Raw genomic sequence first — 22,204 nt, forward strand, 5'->3', positions numbered from 1 at the left:
GTTGCATGTGGGGACCTCGCACACACCGAAATGCACGGGAAAAATCAATCCATTCCCAAGGCAGGATCAGCGGCATTCAGTCACATGGCTCACGCAAAAGGACGAATCGGAGACCAGATCGGAAGCTTCTGAATTCCCACTTCATTAATAAAACTTCGTCACACGCAGACGCAGGTGAACCCAGCTTGAAGCTACTCCCAGCTCCACGATCCTCCACCCCAATGATGAACTCACGTTGCCCACTCCCTCCCCTGGACGCGTCGCGCTGCCGCGCGGAATAGAGAATACTCCTACCGCAACTTGGCCCGGACAGGCACGCACACGCACATGTAACGGCCCGCACCAGCCGCGTCGGTGCTCCCTCCCGGACGCATCCACCGCCCGCGCGCGCACCAAACCGAGCTCCGATCGGTCGGTTTGCCCGCCCATAATGCAGCACGACTATAGTAGTCGTCGTAATAGATAGTAGTCGTCGTAGTAGATAGCCTCATAGCTCGCGCATGTGGCCCACCGATTTAGGCGCCGCCACATGGTCGTCGCTTTCGAGCCACGCTGGAACGTGCCGTGCGTGGTGGTGGTGCCGGCCTCAGGAAGCCACACACTGTCCCGGCCCAGCTACTCCTCCCCTCGATGGCCACTGCCACCAGCACTACAATTATGCATATCCCTTTTGGGTTCTACTGCTTACTGGCCGCTGTTTTTTTGTAACGAACCCCCAACTAATATTCCTCCAAATAATGCGTACTATGACTCTAGGAGATATACTTGGTGAGTTGTGGGCGCATCATAAGAGGGGCAGCAGGCTGCACGCCCGGCCATACCGTAGGGCACTTCTCTTCTTGTTACCTTAGCTAGGTAGGCAGACCGGCTTTCTCGTAACATAACGTAGCGTGCTAGGCTAGCTACCCGAGTCGATCACCGGCGACATGATGCGGCGTCCGGCGCCGGTGCTCGTGCTGGCGATCCTTGCCGTCGCGGCGTCGACGGCGGCGGCCGCGGCGATCGAGGGAGAGGTCAAGTGCGGTGGGTGCTCGCCGTGCGGCGGCGCTGACTGCCCGGTGCTGTACCCGTCGCCGCCCCCGCCGGCGCTCCCCCCACCACCGCCGTACTACTACTACAGCCCTCCGCCTCCGGCGTATTACCCCGGGTCATACTGCCCGCCGCCGCCAGCGGCGTACGTCCAGTTCGGCGGGGGCGCGCAGTCCGGCAGAGGGCCTCTGTACCCGCAGGACCCCGGGTTCATGCCGTCGAGCGCACCGTCGTCGCACGGGAGCCGCGCCGTACGTCTGTTCACGGCGTGTGCTGCGTTCGCGAGCCTATGGTTCCTATGGTAATCGATCGGCAGCAATTGCAAGGTGGCGGACATCTCCGGTACGTCGCGACGGAGTCACGCCGGCGTTCCAGGGATCTGCACTCTCTAGTACTCTGGTCATATGATCCGTATAGTTCTTCTGCCAATATATCAAGTTTTTTTTTCCTTTTTGCTTTGTTTCTCTTTACTCTCTCCTGTGTTTAGATCATTCACAGTCACTTGTAAGAAATTAATTGCAAAGCAGAATGTACTGTAGCAGTTCATTTCATATTGTCAAGTCAATGTCACGAGCTCGTGATGGGTATGGAATTGTGTTCGTCCGTCGGTGATCTAGTTCCTGATTTCTTTTTTTTTTGAGGAATGAGGACACAAGTTGGTTCTGTTCTTCGATATACCACAGGAGAGCTTGGTTGTCACTATGACTAAGAGTATATTTCTGGACGGTTTTTTTTTCAATATTTTAAAAAGGACGTCCATGTGACTCACCAATAAATACATGAATATATAGATATTCTACTGTAGTTTGTTTACATTTGTTTTTTTCGGGTGGGTGGGGGATTATGTGTTGGGTACAACAAGAGACCGCATTATATACCATGCATCCTTTTGTGGAAAAACTGGCTGCTACTCATTGTACTTGATAAATGTAAGAATAATACACACTTCAAAATAATACGGCAATATCAATTCCCACTCATTACCTAAGGTTCAAGATATAGTTTAATTATAATCATTTTTATTATCATTGTCCGGACTTTATTATTTCACTATTACTAAAAGAACTTCTTAATATCATTTTTCTATCTCTTGTTCTATATCAGTTGCACGCATATAGAGATATACTTTTCACTGAAAACTAAATATATATTGTAAATCTCCCATATTGTAATGTACGATATTTGGTCGAAATTAAATACAGGTATAGGAAACTTATATATGTACAATATTAAAATACAAAGGTACGAAATAGAAAATATTTGTGGGTCAAGGCGGCGGACTTTGGCCTTCCCCCACCTACCCCAAAACGTCCTGCACGCACACGAACTTTTGCACACTCTGTGGTTAGGTTAGGATATGCAGTGTAGACCGATTGAGTATATATTGGAGCACAATAATAACTAAATGTATATATGCTCGGAATGGATTTAAGAGAATTATATTTTATATTTAAATCCAAATTTACTTTGAAACAATTATAGTCTAGATCCATGCAATTGCACCATAAATACAGCTTTGATTAGTTATCAAATATACGCAATAATGTAGTGTCCATTAACTGAATAGTTAATTTGGACGGTTATGGCAAATATAACCCAAGTGTGCGATGCGCATGAGCTAAATTTACACTTTTTAATGGGAGCCATTTTTACCGATGGGAACCAACCCTGTGATCTGTGATGGATATAGTGGATTGTGCACAGTACGTAGGTGTATTAATCGTGTGCACCATTCAATCCACAGTACAATATCCGGGACGCGACTACGTCGGTTGTCCGAAGGGGAGATGGGGAAATCGGGCGCTAACGTCAGCGTCCGATTTACGTGCAAAACTATTTTAAATTGATTTTTTCTTTTAAATTATTTATCCAAATCATAATCCGATTGTACCATTAAATTTGTTGCAACTAAATCTTCAAAACAAGACCCCACATGGATATATTCCGACGAAAATTTTTTTAGCTTATTATTGATTTTTTTTAAAATGTTGCACGATGTTCCACCAAATATATCGAAATTGTTTCAGTAAGTAGATAGAAAATGTTTCAATCGTTTAAATCGGGCGTTGTTTCATCTTATATAAAAATAATGTTTCAGCAAATAGCGAAATAATGTTTCAGTTCACTACAACATTAGATCTATACATAGTGAAACATTGTGAGTACATTAGGTGAAACATTTTTGGTGGAACAAAAAATAAACCAAATTCCCTTAATAGAGGGTTTCCAAAATATGTGGGTGATTTGTTGCAATGGAGTATTTCAGTTCACTGCAACATTAGATCTATACATAGTGAAACATTATGAATGCACTAGATGAAACATTTTTTGTGGAACAAAAAAATAAACCAAATTCCCTTAATAAAGGGTTTCCAAAATATGTGGGTGATTTGTTGCAACGGCGTGTTCCATAATATCAAAATTCACTGCAACATTTGATCCGTATATAGTGAAACATCATGAGTACACTAGCTGAAACATTGTAAAACTACTGGTTTAAACATCAAAACAAACCATATGCAACATTAAAAAAATTAATAAAAAACTAAAATATTTTTTTGTCGAAATATAATCATGTGTGGTCTTGTTGTAAAGATTTAATTATAACGAATTTAGTGGTGCAATCAGATCGTATATTAGATAAATAGTTTAAGGGAAAAGATTCTCTCCATGCATGCAGTGGCACGCAGACAGTCCGATTTTCCTCTCCTCCCATCGGACGCGCGACAGACAACATTTTCGACAATATCCGACGTAAATAGTTTAAGGTGTGTTTGGATGGAGGGATATGGATGGATAGGACATGGCGGCCCATTTTCTGTGGGTGTTTGGTTGCTGGGTAGGGGTGGGATAGGGCCGGCTAGGGAGGAATATTCCCCCAGATGCTGGATGGGGGGATCCGGCCGATTTGCTCGGATCCAGCCGCCCGAGCGCCCGGACGAGCTGGGCGAGCGAGTGCGTCACCCCGGGCGAGCGAGGGAGGGAGGCGATCGCCCGGGCGAGCTGGTCGGCGCGGGATGCAGGTCGGCGGCCGGTGCCGGCGCGTCAACGGGAAGAGGGACGATGGCGACGGGAGGTGGCGACGAGCTTGGAGACGCTGGCGGAGACAATGGCGACGACGACGATGCGAACCTGACGATGACGACGACGACGGTGCGGGTGGCGATAGCCGCGTCGGCGGGAGGCGGCAGCGGAGCCTATAGCCGGCGGGAGGCGGCCGCCGGCGGGAAGAGGCGGCGGTGGCAGTGAGCCCTAGATCTATTGCTTTTTTCTTTTTTCTTTTTTTCTTTTTATATGTGTGTTTATAATATGGAGGGGTAGTGGTGTAAAATTGCTACAGAATTTATAAAATGCATTATGCATTAATTTGATTAGGGGGGGTATATTCACCATCTCAAGTAAGAGGTGACCACACCTACAAATCCATCATACTCCCTTCAACCAAACAAAAAATTAGATCACCAAATCCACCTTCATCCCTACATCAAACAAAAAACTGGATCGCCATATTCATTCTACCAAAAAAACTGGATTGCCATATGAAAAAAAAATGTACCGCTGTATCCCATCCAACCTTAACCGTGAACCAAACAAACCCTTACTACCGTAGCATGGATGCTTGATGCTTCTTTGATTTTGGCAACTAGTAGTCGGTAGTCTGTTCTTATTCCTAGCAAATTCCATCTGTGACCTCATCTTCATTAGTTTGGTAGTCCATGATCCCAACCCGTTCCCGTCGATGGGCCCAAAATCTAGTTCAAAATTGTGGCCCACTAACGTGGAGTGGACCGGAAAACATGGGCTAACTAAACAAGGTATATAGCGTGGCCTTTTGCCCTTGCATATTGGCTCATTTCAGAACATTGAAACTTTAAGGCAACTTATTATTGGCCTTGTTCAAAGGCAAGGCTCGAAGCCGCAAAACTCATCGGTGAAAGGTTATGAAATAAGTCTATTTTGCTTCCCTTGTTTCTTACTCTAGTCAAATTGCATCTATCAACCACAAAAGCGGGTATGACGCCCTCCCTCCCCCACTTCGGAAAGCGGTGCAAATATACTCCTTCGGTGGCTTAGGAAGTGGTTTTTGCCGATTCAGCATGTGGCCCCCTAATGTTAGTGAAATGTGGCAAACACATGTGGTGGGCACCATATGTTAGTTACATCACTTTTCTCCTTCCCCATTTCTCTCCTCTCTTCCCCTCTTTCCTCGCATGCAGCAGTGGAAAGAAGTTTGATGACATGATCGAGAAGGAGCTGTCAAGACGATCCGTAAAGTGCAGCGACGCAGATGGCGTTGCGATTGGCGAAGAAGATAGCATTGTGATTAGCAGCGAAGATCGCTCGCCCGTCCACCATCATCCCTGGCGAGCCTTCCCCAGCAACGTCATCATCATCACCGCGGCGTGGCCATGCATCATGACGGCAGTGGCGCTTGGCAACAAGGCTAGTGGCAATGAGCTCCTCGTCGTGATGTTGCAGGGGATCGGCGATTGCCTAAAGTAGGCGATCAATAGAGCTACCAGCCTGATGGCATGCCTGATGCCACTAGCACCTCTGCAACAGCATGTTACCAACGCCCAGATTTGGCCTCCTCTACAAAATCGCCACTCTACCCGGGCGCACGTCTTCATCGTGTTCTGACACCTAGCCTCGTAGATCTGGGCCCTGCCACCCCTCCAATCTCTGGTCAGGGGATGTTTCCACCACACCGCAAGGCCACGATTGCTGACAAGACTCCAACGCACCATCCAACACAGCCACTGCCTCACCTCCACCACCACACCGCCTCAACTTCATTTGATGACCGTCGTCGATACCTCCTCTCCGCCAGTTTCCTTGCTTGTGCGTCAGACCTGTCGTCCATGTCCCATCCTCCACCTTTGTCGCACCCTCTAGCCGAAGATTGTGGAGACAAGCACCCATCGCCAGCATCCTCTCCAACCTTTGCTCCTTACGACTAGGGCGTTGCCGACCTCTCGCCATGCTCTACCTGGGAGAGAAAGGAGAGAGAGAGAAGAGGAGTGGAAAGAAAGAAGGGATGACACATGGGTCCCACTACAAATTTATTAGTTTTTTCTGCTAAGAGACTCGCCGACTAAGCGAATAAACCGTGGTCAACCTGTCATATCAGCAAAAAAAAAGCTTCTCAATCCACTGAATGAGTTAATTTACATATTTTTGAAAGATGGGGGAGGTGTTATACTTATACCTGGTTTGGTGATTGAGGGAGGTGATTCAATCATGAGCAAGAGATGTAGGAGGCAAAATAGACTTAATACAATGGTTAATCCCGGTCCTGGTCGAGCCTATGAAAAACGATTTTACCTTTCATTCATTTCTGTAATGAAAATAAATTAGTTTATTATTTTAACGTCATGTATGAATATAACATATTTAGTGATAATTACGCCTTTGAGCTTGTATTTAGCTATAGGCCTGAAACAAAGGTGCCGTACATGTAAACCACAATGGAGCGACTTATTAGATATGAGTAGAGAATGTTGCAATTACACTGGAGGGGAAGCAGCATTGGAGAACAGCACCAGAGCGTGGACATGGTGAGTCGAGCTGATGGGGAAGATGATTAGGCACTTGAGCAATTGGGCTGGTAGAACTGTAGAAGTAGGTTATGTGCCACTGCGAAAGAACTGCAAATCGGGCACCTGATTTTTTCTAAAAAATCGGACGTTGTTTCACCCCTCGTAAAACAATGTTTCAGCTCTTAGTAAAAGAATGTTTTGGTTCTTGAAAATAGTGAAACACAATCAGATCGCCAGATAAAACAATTTACTTCAACACATGAAACAAACGATTAAAGCCACTAAAACATCAACAAGATCCGAGTGAAATTGAAGACAAAAAAATAAAACACCATAAAAAAACCCACTGAAACACTTCGGTCGAACTAACGAAACATCCACATATAGCGACTGAAACATCGAAAAATCACCCTAAATACTAACTAGATCCACTTCATTCTCTCCGGTGGTTGGCTAGATCATCGACGACAACACAACGTCGGTGGCAGGGGCCCGAGCCATGTTGTGACGGCGGAGGCCGCGGTTGCTGCAGTGGCTGCAGGGTCAGGGCTAGGGATCCGGCTGTTGTCATCGTCGCCGCAACCACTGGCAGACTACGGCTAGGCGGGGAATGAGGTGGCGGCATTCAGTGATGTCGCCGTTGCGAAGGAGGAGCGGAAGGAGAAGTGTTGCCATACGGAGAGAGAGCTGGAGGAGAAGCGCCTCGCGTGAAGAGAAACGGTGTAGAGAGAGAAGGGAAATGGATAAGATCGAGAGAGAAGGAGAGAAAAGGACGATGAGACATGGACGACTGGGGTGCGAGCACCCGATATTCTCTTTCCTATTGGGTGTCCGAACCAGAGCATTTTCGCCAGATAGATGCTACTTGGACCAGGAAAAGAGTTCAGATGTTATTGGCATGTTTGTAATCCGATCAAATAACTGAGATCAAACGCATCATAATAAGGGCTTCGGCTCTTATTTTTGTCCAATGAAATTGTAGTTGAACCAAACGACACAAGTAGTATTTTAACTTTTTTAAGAGCGAAGAGACTTTCTAAATAAAAGATATGGGAAGGATGAAGCTATCTCTTCCTAATATCTACTTTTAGATGTATAACTCCTAATTAAGATGACGTCGTGGAAGAACAGAAAAGCAAGAAAACGTTTTTAACTTACTACCTAGAAGCTCATATATGAAGCTCATATATGATAGGATGATAGAAAATCCGTGAAGAGTACGACCCGCCAAGCATCAGCCAACGCGCTGCGCCACACATGGGACTAGTATGGAGCATTTTCCCCACATATTGGACTCTTGTATACCACTCCCTCTATTTCATCGTAAGTGCTATTGTGGTTGACCCTTCGTCTTATTAAAAATTTTATAAAAAAAATTAAAAAATAAGTTAGTCATAAAGGACTATTTATGTTTTATTATCTAATAACAACAAAAATACTAATCATATTTTTTTAAAAAAAACGGACATAACTTTTTTTAAAAAAAACGGACGGTTAAACGTTGAATACGAAAAACTACAACTGCACCTATGGTGGAACAGTGAGTACTTTCTTTTTAGAGTTTTTTTTTTTGAACAACTCTTGTATACTACTAGTATCGTCTTTTGGAGTAGATTGAGGAAGTCTGAACATATCCATAACTTGACTAGAGGATAATATATATATATATATATATATATATATATATATATATATATATATATATATATATCATTTGACCAATTTTTGTTCCTCAGAGAAACAACGCCGTTTTCATCATGATTGTTCTTGTTATTGTGCATATGAATCATGATTAATGTCAGTTCCCACAAATTTGCCGATGAAATGATGTAGTGGGTGTACTCCCTCCGTCCCAAAATATAAACATTTTTAGCATAGTAACAAATCAAACATTTTTAACTTTGACTATTAATAGAAAAATAAAAATGATCAATTATGTAAAATTGATGTTGCTAGATTTATTATTAAAATACTATCATAATATGCAACTTTTTTATTTAAAACATGTTACTTTTATAGATATTGTTAGTCAAAATAGTATCTCGGAGACCTGATCAGAGTTTAAAAATACTTATATTTTGAGACGAGGGAGTAACTTCTTCCAACAAGAAAACTGAAATTAATTATGGTCGACTCCGACTCGTTAACCACATGTTTTGCACAATGTCACAAGCCATTTTGGTGGACCGGATCGACCTGACTGAATCCCTAACACCCAAGCGCCAAGCCAGGCAGCTGAGTCAAACATACGCGGTCCTCACTATAACCACGTCATCTTGTTATAAAACCATATCAATTTGCAGAGTATTTAAATTTTCAGGACCCTTCTCTGTGACCAAGCCACGCAGCCTCAGTTTATTATGACAAACTCCCAAGGACTCGTTCCCGCCCGTAATGTCAACTTGGATTAATATATAGTAACTGGGTGTTACGTACGTTACGTTGCACCTATCGCTTCTCTGCAACTTGACACAATACAACACCTCACCAGACACTTGTTCTTTACCTACGCCCTCGCGCCTTCCGGGAACCGCTACTAGTTATAAACTGACGATTTATTATACGTGTCCACACGTGATGGAAGCAGCTCTCGTGGAGCGTATAAAAGGAGGGCTGGTGATCGATCAGCTCAAGTGCTCAAACCCTCTCAAGTTTCATCATCACCCAACACAATCGCAAGCAGCTAGCAACAGGGCCAACCCGACGAACGTGAGATGGCGGCAGCCGTAGAGGAGGCCTTCCCGATCGGGTTCACGAAGGGGATACGGTCCTACTGGCGAAGCCGCAAGTACCATAGCGTGGACAGCAGCGCGGCGGGCCGCGGCACGAGCAACCTGGTGCGGCTCGGGGGCGGAAGCGGCAGCGGCAGCGACGGCGGGGCGTGGGCCGTGCGGCTGGGAGGCATGTTCCGCACGCGCGTCAAGGCGGCGGCGCCCGCGGCGACGACGACCGCCGTGGCGAAGGTACCCGCGCGCGTGCTGGGGCGGGTACGGGACGCGTACGTGGACGCCATGGTCGGCGTGGCCAAGAAGCAGGCGGCCGCGGCGCTGTCGCAGCCGGGAGCCGGGACGACGGAGGCGCTGTGGCAGAAGCGCGTGCCGGTACGACGGTCGCGCGGGCAGAGCAAGAAGCAGCTGCGGCAGAAGGCGGACGAGCTCGGGCAGAGACTGGTCATGGAGATGTACAAGTCCGTCCTCGCGTCGAGGGACCTCTCCAGCATGCTCCAGGCATCAAGGGCGCAATAGCATGCAACACTACATCGTGCAAAAGTGATGCATCCGCGCAAGCTTAACGTGAACTAACGGCTGTATATAAGGAGATGTACATATGTTTGTTGCACAATATGCATGGCCAGACCGGCTAGAAGACACTTATTAGACGCTCATAACCCTTGGATTCCCTTTCATCCCTAGAAAAGAAAATCCGTGTTCCCTTCTGTTGCTTTTTAAGTTGCTTCTGCTTCATCTATATATGTCCAGGATCCCTTCTTGTCTGTATATCCAATTTTAAGCATGGTTGGCGCTGCCGTGCCACCTACATAACGTGAGTTGAATTGATCTTTCTTTCTAGAGGTGAATTTGCTCTGAAATTTTGGTTTGCTCTTCAATCATCATAGTGGCCAATAAATCCAAGTTGCTATTATCCCCCCCCCCCCCACCAAAAATAATAATCCAAGTTGCTAATTGGAAGCCCACGTCAACATTTAGGCTGAGTTCGTTTTCTTCCTTTCACAGCCCACATGACCCCCGGTGACCTGTCTAAAAAAAATAAAAATAAAAATAAAAATAATAAAAAAACCCACATAACCACATCCCTCATTTTTCGCGCGTACGTTTTTAAAATTGTTAAACGACATGTTTCTTGTAAAAAATTTCTATACAAGTTGCTTTAGAAAATCATATTAATCTATTTTAAAAAATAAATTAGCTAATACTTAATTAATTATATGCTAATAAGTCGTTCCGTTTTACGTGTTTGATGTATTAGCTCCCAACAACAGAGAACGTTGCTTCTTAGCACACGGAAAATGGAACGGCTCATTAGCGCATTATTAATTAAGCATTAGCTATTTTTTAAAAAAAGAATCAATATGATTTTTAAAGCAACTTTCATATGAAAACTTTTTGCAAAAAAATATAACGTTTAGCAGTTTAAAAAACGTACGCTAAACATGAGGGATGTGAATTGGAAAAGTTGGAGAAAGAACTAAGCCAAGAATCACCTCGAGTGATTGTACTTGTTGACGGCGATATCCCGTAGTGCCTTGGCCAACTAACCACCACAACCACTACCACTCGCGGCCGGTCACGCACACACCACCTCAATCAAATTTGGAATTAAGATATTAAAATATGTTACTTTAAACAGAAAATTAAGTCATGAGGCAATATGCACAAAGTATAGAATCGCTAATTCTTACACAGTTTTTTTACAAGGGAACGGTGCTGTGAGCAAGTGAGCAACATGCCGACGTATATACCGCAAAAATCACTGTTCATTTCAACGGAAAATTGCAGTAACAGCAATGGGTCGAGTATGAAGAAATCAAACTATCAAAGAGCCTCTATATACCATTAATAAAAAGCCTCATGACACCAACAAAATGACAGTCGTCAGCCACATTTCTTTCTGGGGATTTCACACCTGCACTTTTGAAGTAGTACTTGCGAATCCACGTCCTTACGGGCCTTATAGTACCACGTCTTCTGAACAGAATATGAACAAACTGACGAATCTGAAGTCCCTGAACCCGATCGAGCTGACGAAAACACTAATCCTGTTTGTGGATATTCACATTACAATATCGGTGCTACTAGCTCTACCATATGGCTTCCTGTACCCTGTACGTACCTCTTATGTGTTATTTACGATGTTCGTATTTTTGTACATTTTCGTGTGTATAATCGTATATAGTATACATGCGAAAGCAATAAACCATCCAGGTGGTGCAAAAGACTGGCCGCGCACTGCCTTAATTTAGCTAGGATCGGAGGAGGAGGCGTTCGGCGGGGGTGAGCGAGTGGCGGAAGTGGCAACGGTGGCCGTAGGGGCAGACGTCGCCGGCGAGCACCATGCGGCACACCGCGGTCTTGTAGCGAGGGTGGCGGATGACGGGGCGGAGCTCGGTGACGCCGTGCGCGAACTGGCACTGGTCGCCGTAGGGGCAGTCTCCCGTCTCCTCCCACTTGTTGCACAGCTCCGTCTTGAACATGCCCTGGTTGTACACCTCCAGCTCCGCGCCGCTGTCCGCGGGTTGCGCCTTCTGCTCGTCGCCTTTCTTGCCGCCGTCGTACGCGCGCTGCTGCATGATTTGATAGTGGTGCGCAACAATGTCAAATGCCGATCAAACGGGCTGAGCCGTGGTGTTCGCGAGGCGAGAGCGGGGGACTCACCGAGTTCGGGGGGTTGGTTGGGTTCGACGACGTGCGGGGCTTGCGGTTGGGGGCCGCCGAAGTGGCGGTGGCGGCCTGGGATTGCTGGTTCAGCTTGAGGTAGCTTGTGGACCGCACGGAGATGCTCTTCGGCAGCACGGCGAGCTTCTCGGGCGTGCGCTCCTTGGTGGCGGCCGCGACCTTCTGCTCGCCGAGGCGGAGCCGACGGATCTCGTCGGCGACGGCGACGGCGGCGGTATGCTTCCCGCTGAGCAGCGCGAGACGGAGGGCGAGGTCGCTGTTGGTGACGCGGAGCTCGGCGTTCTCAAGACGGAGCGCCGCCGCCTCTTCGGCGGCCTCGGCGAGGTGGGAGAGGCAAAGCTCGTAGCGGTCGGCCACCTCCTGGTACTGCAGCGCGAGGCGCGCGAGCTGGAGCCGCTGCCCCGTGGCGTCGGCGGCCGCTCCTCCGTCGTCGCCGTCATCGACGAGGGAGGCGGAGGAGGACGGCGAGAGCGAGACGGAGGTGGCTAGCGGCGACGGCGAGGAGAACCCGAAGCTGGGGCTGAAGGGGGAGGAGCAGCGGTACAGGGCGTCGTCGCCGCTGGGGAGGTAGCGCGGCGAGGACGCGAGCCGCTGGTCTCCGAAGTTGAACGGCTTGAGCTCCAATGCCGAGCGCACCGGGGAGACAAGCGCTTCCTGCATTGCCGACGGACACCAATTGACTTCCGCCGCGAACAAACGGACGGAAAATGTCACAAACGTGAAAAATTTTCACACAACTTGGTACGAACAAGTGCACACGTGAAATTCCTAGCTGTTGTATCGATCGAGCTTGTAATGTTGGACCTGATCAAGTGGAGGAGTAATTCGATGCAATTACCTCTCGGGGCAGTGCCGATCGAAGCTAGAGACCAGCTGATTCGGGGGAGAGGACGACGGAGGAGGTTGGTGCGGGGATCGCGCGGGCTGAGTTATATAGCGGGGGAGCGTAAACTGTAGAAGGGGAGACCGTGGGGCCCGCGCGTCTGCGAGAGCGGGGCGGCAGGTGTAACAGGGAATTAGCCGCGCCCGTACCCGAAGTCCCCAACACGGCCGGGTTCGTTAGCGCTGCTGCAGCGTATAGTAGGGAATTCCGTGAGACCGTGGCTACCTCAACTGCCCATCAAATCTAACATTGTAAACATTTTTGTCTAGGGTTTAGACTGTTAAAATATTTTTTTCAAAAAAGGATATGCAAATATGAAATGTATAGATGATTGTGTCATGTATTCATACATATTCTCCTATCAAGAGAATAAAAAAAATCAATCATGGGGATGTATCTAGACAATGTGCATGTTCAAATACATCCTAGGATTAAACTTTTTTTTTGGATGGAGGGAGTAAATTTATAGTAATGTCAAATTCGATATGCACAAAGAAACAAAAACATTTATCACTAAATTTATTGTTTTTTCCTTCTTTTCAAATTTTTTTCATGTGTGAATTAAGCTTAATTTTTCATGTTGATAGAGGGATATACAACAAGCGATTTGTGCTTTTATATTTTTTGAATTTTTATAACTATGTAAACTGTATGTTCAACCTCAACCTCAAGCTTTGCTTATCTGGCATGGCGGAGAGCCGTTTGGTTTTTGCTAAAGCACATGCAATGCATGCTTAATTTGCAGAAACTACAGTTTAGATTTCAGAAAGATGTCCGGTGTATGTGTAGAAAGGCAGAGTAGTGTGTCTGTGTGTATGCGGCGCTCGTCTAGTATTGTCCTGTTGTGGAATTCGACGCGCGGAACATTTTCAGATCAGGATATTTGGTACCAATTCCCATCTGATTCTGGAAACGTTAATCCTGCCAAGATCACGTACGGGAAGTACGCTCTAACATTAATTCCTTCAACTATACTTCATCGATTCCCTTGATGCGGACCAACATGCCTACCTGGCTACTATTTTCGTCTCAAAATAATTGTATTTCCATGATTTAAACTTTGTCCCAAAATAATTGTAATTTTAGAGTACTAATTGCCCCATCAATCATCTCTCATTCAAATTTCTCTCTATTATACCCTCAACCATCTTTCCACTCTCACATAAACATCTTTTAATGAGGAGCACCATAGTCTTTTTTCTCAAACCTTAATATATGCTAAACAATATAGAATTGTAATTATTTTAGGGCGGAGGTAGTACTTTTGTGTCTCGTGTCGTCACGTCGACAAAGATGACAAGTCCACACCTCAGTTGACTCAGGAACGCTCTATCGTGGCAACTAATCGTACTCCTACAAGCGAAGTACTCGGTACAACGGTACAAAAGGCCCTCTTCCTTGTACAGTTATATGGAGTAATTAGCGGTTACACTGAGCTGGTAGATATGCGCCCATATTCTTTGCTTACAAAAAGCCATTATTCAGAAAGCCGTTCACAAAAGAAAAAAAAACAGAAAGCCATTAAACACGTTCATATATATGATTATATCCACGCAGGGAAGGTCCATGGACCAATTGCAGCTACGTCGGTGGTCACTAGTGGCACAAGACAGACAGATAAGTGACTATCAGATTAGTTATTACTACTTGCTTAACAACTAATGAACCATGGTGGGACCACCCTACACGAGGAGCCCCTGCACCGGACTGAGGTGAGGTGCGCCTGGCCTCTGTCACTGACCTGGAAGGGCTAGTCACCAGACTCGATCACCACAGCGCAAAGAGGATCGATCCGAGCTAGCGAAACTTAGCTTGCTTTGCTTTTACGGGTCAGTCCCTGTCCGCGAGCTCAGGTTGCTCAGCTAACAAACCCCGCGTCGATCGGATCGATCGATCGATCTGTATCCCAGCGGCGTCTTTTCCTTAGGAAAACCACACCACACCTCACCAGTCACACCACACACACAGCAACACCTGATAGATGCAATCATGTGTTGCTTCCTGCATACAGCTTTAACTAACTCGACCGGGAATTCGGAATATCGCCTCGCCTACCGCAGGCAGGAGCGTCGTATTGTGCGGCACGTCGGAATCATTCCTGGAGATTGGAGACCGGCAGGCGTGGCCGGGGGAGAGAGTTAGCTAGAGGAGAGGAAACGAGAAAAACGGGACCATCTATACATTTGTCGACAAATTTTCTACTAAAAAATTTGACAGATGTAATTATAGTACAATCGTAGTGTAATTACACTGTAACTTGCATGTAACTATAGTATAACTTGTACGTAAGTTTCACATAATTTTGAATCGTTAGATCTATTACAAGATTTGTTCTGGTAAGGAAGAAAAAAATCACAGCACACACATGTGAAAGGATTTGTTCCCACGACCTCTATTTTACTGAAATAACATGTTACCGAGAGATTCTTGAAAGTTACATACAAGTTACATTATAGTTACAGTGTAATTATATACAAGTTACAGTGTAATTACACTACGATTGTACTGTAATTACATCTGACAAATTTTTGGAGGAAAATTTGTCGACTATAGTAAATTCGAGAAAAACACTTAAGTATGTGGGTGCGTGCGCGAGATGCGTTTCTTTTCTTCCCGCTGCCGCGACGGCCAAACGAACCGGGTGGACTTTTAGGTGGGTGCTTTTCCCGTTTGGCGATGCCGGTAGGATGGATTTGTGCTCGCCGGTTGCCATCAGGGTTTGTTATGCACTGTGCGGTAGATGGCGACGGTTCGTGCGAATGAAGGCATGCACCACGACGCGACGGGGCTGATGTGCCGCTTGGACCAGAAATGGATGCTGATATGCGATCTCTGGATTCTGTTCCATTCGTCGTGGCAATCCAGTTCGCCCCTCCACCCACCCAAGATATAGATTTTACATTGATTTCTATTAACACATTTCTCAATCTAGTAAATGATGTATTACATGTGAAAAGATGCTTTTAAATATAAGATAAATCTATTTTTAAGTTTAAAATAATTAAAACTTAATTAATTATGTGCTCATGACATTCTTGTTTTACGTGTATCTACTTAATCTTCACCATTCGCAGGTTGGAACGGTTGCATGTACTTAAGATTAACAAGGACAATTCGCATGGAAGGATATAGCGTAAATTATGGCATGGCAAACCATAAATATAGATACAAAATCATATTAATTATGATGAGTATAATATAAAATTAGCAGGGTAACCCGCACAATTATGTGGCTAGCACAGCAACGAATTTATATTATTTTTTTTAAAAAAACTATCTTTTATAGGATTCCTTATTCTTATCTTGATCTTCGTCAAATTTGGTGAGCCCCTATGACACTTGCTATTCGTTAACCCTACCATGTTATCCACCAGTCCACCCCTTTCCGCTCGTCTGCGCGTCATTACAATCATCCTCTTCATCGTCATCACGACTATGAAAATGGGGTTCCTTTTGATAGATTTTAGAAGTCTCACCAATTGCCTCCCCTTCACTTATTTGGTTATGATCCCTTCTCTTTATTGTGGTAGATACCTTCAAAATTCAAACCTTATCATTGTTAGGTTCAAATATTTATAGTTCTTATGTCTCGCTAGTCACCGCCTTCCTACTCTTTTTGATGCTGCTCCTGCCACCCAGCTTCGTTCATGCCATCATCTTCTAGAAAAAATTGAACCACAACCATTAGGAGCTCTATATGTGTTGCAAAAGAATTTTTATATTAAAATATTTACAAAATGTTTTTTTTTCAAACTTTAACAAATCTATACCACCCCTCATGTTCTCTGCGAGGACTTTTTCAAAAACCCCATAGGGTTTTATTTTGAAAAAAAAAGCTTTTTTTTACGATGTGGTAGACGATCGTTGGTGTGTGCTATTAGACGATCATCGGGGGCTAAGCACTTTGTAGGCAAACCCGCCTGCAAAATGGCACCCCATCTTGGCAATCGACAGTTTTCCAAGGTGCCCCCTTTAAGCGCTCTAGGAGGCCTGCAAAATGGACAGTTTTCCATTGTATTCCTTTAGAAAGGCTGCAACTTGCAAGGGAGCAGCTTGTAAAATGGCCATGCCAACCTCTAGATGGCAGCACTTAGGCCCTGTTTCTTTCAGCCTGGGATTATTATAATCTAGATTATTAAGATTAAGCTGAAAGAAACATACAACTTATTAAAATAGCTTATTATAATCTGGAGCCCAGCTTATTATAATATGGTAAGCTCATTTATGTGAGCTTTTTCTAGATTATTGGGTGAAAAATTACCCACCATGCTACCCCACTCCCTCTTTAGACTTGCAAACCCAATAATCTAGGCTCTAAAAATCTAGGAAAGAAACAACTAACCGTATATTATACTACAGATTATAACAATCTAGCTTATAGTAATCTGACTCAATAATTTAGATTATAATAATTCTAAACTGAAAGAAATAGAGCCTTAGCTCATGTTAGCGGATGCTTGCCACGTTATAAAAAAACACCCTTCTAGAGAATATTTTTCTTTCGTAAAGAATGGACTCGTAGAGGACGGGAGAGGTATAAAGTTGTGAATGTTTGAAAAAAATATTTTTAATAAAAGAATGGTTCTGTTGCGAAGGGAGAACTACCCTGCATCTCACGGGCGAGTGTTAGGGTAGCAAATGGGAAGAAAAGAAAAATCACACATGTGCTCTAGCCAAAACAAAATTGGTGATTAAAAAGGAAACGAATACTTGGTCAAACCTTAACTGACAGAGAAATGTTGTTGCATTCACATGGGATGTAATGCACGCATATGTAATGCACGATCCCAAAGTGTGTAGATCCTGAAGGGGTTCACAAGATTCTCCCACGATCGGCACTTCTCCCACATTGCCTAAGATGGAAAGATGCACTTGCCATTGTAATGAGTAGTCGAACAGAGGTTGATAGGTGATAGGCAGTTGTAAGCTGAGGGGATCACATGTGTAAATGGATAATACGTATATTAGCGAAGGACAGCTATCACGGACTATACGATAGCCGTAGTTCGCCAATGGAACACTTGTCCGAGAACTAACAAAAGACATAGGCACCCCAAACTATCTTAGAAATCAGGTCGTGTGAGGCCGGTGCGTGTTGACGGTCGTTATCGATCAGTTTCGACCGTCAATATTACCAAAATAGAGGAGAACTAGTGATGCTTGCAATGCATAAATATGTTAGAACAATAATATTCCACTAGAATTAGGTTTACTAACCTTTTGCAGAGAATGACAATAAAGTGAAGGAGAATCGACATCAACTCAGACGATAAATTAATCGGACGATGTCGAGAACCAGACTTGTGTATGAATGGGCCAAGAACTCAGAATTGACACGATGAATCAGGCCAAAATTCACAAGTCTACGAAGTGAAGCAGCAGAGGAGGCCGCCAGCCGAAATTGGGCTGGATTGGGCCAGCCCCAGGTTCGGCCAAACCTGATGGTTCGGCCGAACCACCCTCGCCTTCGTTGGATCTAGGTTTTGGCTGGACGGTCGAGATGAAGCCCCAATGACGGTCGAGATGAAGCCCCAATGACGGTTGGATCTAGGTTTTGGCTGGACGGTCGAGATGAAGCCCCAATGACGGTTGAAGCTATAAAAGGACTTCACCTTCTCACTTCACTCACACACCTCAAGCAAGAGCTCTATCATTCCTCTCAAGTTTAGTTTAGTAGTATCTAGCTGGTGGAATAGAATTAGAATAGGAATCAGGAGTCCGGAAGTCTTCGGAAGAGTTCGGGTATGGCTCTAGTAGCTTTCCTTTCCTCTTTTGTAAGCTTTGTACTTTTATTAGAATACTATTCTACATACATTTATGGTATTGGAATACTTTCTGAGTATATGAGTACCTACTTTACATTATATTCATGTTATACTGACTATACTGCTAACTTATCTAGGAGATGCTTTGGTGCGGGTATAGTGTTTGCATATGCAATTACTCTATGTCATGACGATGATATTAGAGTAGTATCTAGTAGTTTAAACGTGGTGTCTAGATTACAGGATATCATTATTTGGGGTTATATATTGTGGATGAGAGGTGGGCCGCTGATGGTGACAGCTCAATAGGGGTATTCCTCCGCGCCTATATATACTCCTAAGTTAATTTCTTGGGGAGGGTACTCCTCCGTATTTAGCCCCGGTTGGATGGTCATGACGGGCTATCGTAAGGAACTCGGCAGTCAGGGGTGGCTTTTCGAAGTACCAGGAGGGCATCGGATAGAGGGTATTAGCTAGTATATCAGTTAACTAGAATGTATGTATAATTTGTATATTAGAAGTATAGGAATAGATTTCCTTTCTCTTTTCTTTCCACCCAGCTTAGATTATTTATTATGAGGATGAGTAGAAATGCTTAAGTGTCACTCTACCCTTGGATTATCTTAACCCCTGCTTAGAATATGATTATCACAAGTAATATATAAATTATTAGTTGAGTTCTCTCTACGTGATCTTCCCACGGGATAAAATAAATACGATACCCTTGGAATACTCTCAGGTGAAATGCTACAATGGTATATCCGTGCGCTTGCGGATGAACTCTGTAACCATAATATACCAGAAGTATTTCTGCGCCATTGCTGAGAATTATGTTTCTAGTAATATCGTTAAGAAATACCAACAGTGCGCAATGAGCAGACAACAATTCAATTACCACAAATACTGTATTTACATATCCACGTATCTTTTTTTTTCCAGGCCAGGGCTTCGCAAATTAATTAATGGTGACATCCTTAAAATAAAGGAAGAACCATAAGCATACCCGGGGAAACAAAATACCGAAGTCTGCTACGGATCAGATCTAATCACAGTATACAAAGTGTGAGATGAATCGCCAGCACATAATAATTTAATTTATTCTATAAATAAATCATGACATTGCAGATGTAAACTACCATGAACGCATCATTAGATCTACACATGTAAACTAAGCAGTAAAATATAAACAGATCAAATATGCGCAACATGTCGAACACGTACCGAGGTGGCGGAAAGACCAGTTTCTCGGCAGGAACTACTCGTGGTTGCGGGCGTCGACGAAGGCGCACGGCACGCGAGCGGAGAGGAAGGCGAGCCGTCGTGGACGAACAGGGAGCAGTCACGCGAAGCGCTTCCGAAAAATATTATTGCCGCCTTCTCCCGGTGCAGGACGTCGAAGGCAGAGGTTCCGGAGACCTGCTCTCCCGATTGCCGGTTCACGCCGGCGAGCGGGATGGAGTAGTCTACGAGCGACGGCGCAGTACAGAGTAGGAGGCAAACTCTAGATTGATTTCGTGTCTGTTGCGTGAAGGTGGCGACTCGGTTTATATAGAGATAGGTCGCTTGATCAGGGCGCCCGCATGATCTCCACTCCGCGTAACCGAACCGGATAAGTCGCGCGTAACTTATTCGGACTCCACACCGAACCGGATAAGTCGCGCGTAACTTATTCGGACTCCACGCCGTTTTCACGCACCGGATTTTTCGAAATGTTTCCAAAACAAAACAAATCCGAATTTCCTACAGCAAAACAAAACTGCAAAAGAAGGCTGCATCTGCGCAAGGGTGAGGAGCCAATTTTGCGGACCATTCGACGTGTACGTCGTGCACACACGGCCAAGCCAAGCAAGCGAGCGAGCGTGTGTTCCCCCTCTTCTCTCCACCACACATGCTTCAAGTGGCTAGGAGGCATTCCTCCCTTTTAAGGAGGTCCCCCTCTCCTAGAATAAGCAAGGTGGTACTAAACTCCACATGTATGCCATCTCATGAGGTGGGCTTTTGTGATTTTTCAAAAATTAATCTTTGAGTGGGCTTTAGCCCATCCATTAATTCCAACAAGTTAATTGTTACACTGATCGGCATGCAGACAACCACTTTGAATAGAGCTCAATATCCGCAGGAGAAACATACGCATCTTCCTCACCTACAGCTTCCAAAAAGTCGCATATAGCAACCTGAAACTTCCAGTTCTCTCCACTTTTGAGCAAAGCTCTGTTTTCAAGCATTGTTCATAGCTTTGTCGCAAACCTTGCTATGTGTTTTTTTACAAAAATTTTCTATAGGAAAGTTGCTTTAAAAATCATATTAATCTATTTTTGAAATTTATAATAGTTAATACTCAATTAATTATACGCTAATGGCTCACCTTGTTTTACGTATCTTCCCAATCCCCTTCTCTCCAAACTCAGTCGGGCACCTCTACTACAACCGTATGTTTTTTAAGCAATTTCATCCAGGTTAACATTGGTTGGTACCTTTGAAGAAGACAACCAAAATATACGATGTGAATTAAAATAATGAGTCAATTATATATTATAGCACTAGAACATGATTACTCAAGACACATACCACAAATCTTCTAACTTTATCCTCAATCAATGCTCTCCGACATGAAAAATCAGGAAGCTGCACATATCTCTCAAACCTTTGCCTAAACAAAACAATAGAGTTAATATTAAGAAGTGCAATGCATACATTGATAAAGAAACATTTACTATTCGTACTTACGAGTTGTAACATTATTAAGTAAACATAGTATTGACTTCTGAGAATGTTTGAAAGCTACTATCACTGAATATGCGCAGTACTTTCGTGCTTATCCCGAAAATTGAGCAACCTATGGAACTTCGGGATTTTCGTCCCATTAGTCTTTGTAACGTCATTTACAAAGTTGTATCGAAATGTCTCGTCAATAGACTGAGACCTATCCTGGATGAGTTAGTTTCGCCTTGCCAAAGTGCGTTTGTTCCGGGTCGGATGATCACAGATAATGCGATTTTGGCTTTTGAATGTTTTCACTCCATACAAAAGAATAGAAAGCCTGAGAACGCTGCTTGTGCTTATAAGCTTGATATTTCAAAGGCTTATGATCGGGTGGACTGGGGTTTTTTGGAGGTATAAGCTGGGTTTCGCTCATCGCTGGGTTAGATGGATAATAGTTTGTATAACCACGGTGAGATACTCTGTTAAATTCAATGGAACTCTGCTCTCTACTTTTGCTCCATCACGCGGTCTTTGTCAGGGAGTCCCGTTATCCCCCTTTCTGTTTCTGTTCATAGCCGATGGACTACCATTGCTGTTGGAAGACAAAGTGGCTCAGGGAGCTCTCTCGCCAGTGAAGATTTGTAGGCAGGCCCCGGGGATTTCACACCTGCTTTTTGCTGATGACACGCTTTTGTTTTTCAAAGCTGATAACGTTCAAGCCCAGGCTGTCAAAGAGGTCATTACTGATTATGCTTTGGCAACAGGCCAACTCATAAACCCGGCAAAGTGCTCAATCATGTTTGGGGAATCCTCTCCGCCGCAGACTCGGGATGTTATTAGAGTGACCTTGCAAATAGCTAACTCTGGTTT

The 22,204-nt window shown here is 44.7% G+C and overlaps 3 protein-coding genes across 6 annotated transcripts; 2 read left to right on the plus strand and 1 right to left on the minus strand.

Annotated features, from left to right (window-relative positions):
* Positions 1-817: 817 nt before the first annotated feature.
* LOC4325914 (uncharacterized) lies at positions 818-1,616 on the plus strand. The gene has a single exon (XM_015773675.3). The coding sequence runs from the start codon at positions 927-929 to the stop codon at positions 1,332-1,334; it is 408 nt and encodes a 135-aa protein (XP_015629161.1). The 5' UTR covers positions 818-926; the 3' UTR covers positions 1,335-1,616.
* A 7,564-nt stretch (positions 1,617-9,180) lies between these two features.
* On the plus strand, positions 9,181-10,135 carry LOC4325915 (uncharacterized). The gene has a single exon (XM_015776242.3). The coding sequence runs from the start codon at positions 9,284-9,286 to the stop codon at positions 9,812-9,814; it is 531 nt and encodes a 176-aa protein (XP_015631728.1). The 5' UTR covers positions 9,181-9,283; the 3' UTR covers positions 9,815-10,135.
* Positions 10,136-11,106: 971 nt separating this feature from the next.
* Positions 11,107-12,905, minus strand: LOC4325916 (zinc finger CCCH domain-containing protein 9-like). Of its 4 annotated transcripts, none has more exons than XM_066304321.1 (3): positions 12,822-12,905; positions 11,963-12,663; positions 11,107-11,868 (listed from the first exon to the last, which is right to left on the minus strand). In XM_066304321.1, the coding sequence occupies exons 2-3, from the start codon at positions 12,641-12,643 to the stop codon at positions 11,551-11,553; spliced, it is 999 nt and encodes a 332-aa protein (XP_066160418.1). In that variant the 5' UTR covers positions 12,644-12,663; positions 12,822-12,905; the 3' UTR covers positions 11,107-11,550. The 4 variants fall into 4 exon arrangements, 3 of the variants coding, with proteins under 3 accessions (XP_066160418.1, XP_066160404.1, NP_001388461.1); NR_174940.2 differs by having other exon boundaries at positions 11,121-11,871; positions 11,963-12,637; positions 12,822-12,888; NM_001401532.1 differs by having other exon boundaries at positions 11,162-11,871; positions 12,822-12,888.
* Positions 12,906-22,204: the final 9,299 nt, after the last annotated feature.

Source organism: Oryza sativa, chromosome 1 (genome assembly GCF_034140825.1).
Source record: "Oryza sativa Japonica Group chromosome 1, ASM3414082v1".
NCBI lineage: Eukaryota > Viridiplantae > Streptophyta > Magnoliopsida > Poales > Poaceae > Oryza > Oryza sativa.

Bases quoted from the DNA above. Each gene is read 5' to 3' on its own strand.
- LOC4325914 (XM_015773675.3), top strand. From the start codon at position 927: ATGATGCGGCGTCCGGCGCCGGTGCTCGTGCTGGCGATCCTTGCCGTC.
- LOC4325915 (XM_015776242.3), top strand. From the start codon at position 9,284: ATGGCGGCAGCCGTAGAGGAGGCCTTCCCGATCGGGTTCACGAAGGGG.
- LOC4325916 (XM_066304307.1), bottom strand. From the start codon at position 12,643: ATGCAGGAAGCGCTTGTCTCCCCGGTGCGCTCGGCATTGGAGCTCAAG. The intron at 11,872-11,962 runs GTGAGTCCCCCG...CAAATCATGCAG, and splicing joins CAACCAACCCCCCGAACTCG to CAGCGCGCGTACGACGGCGG.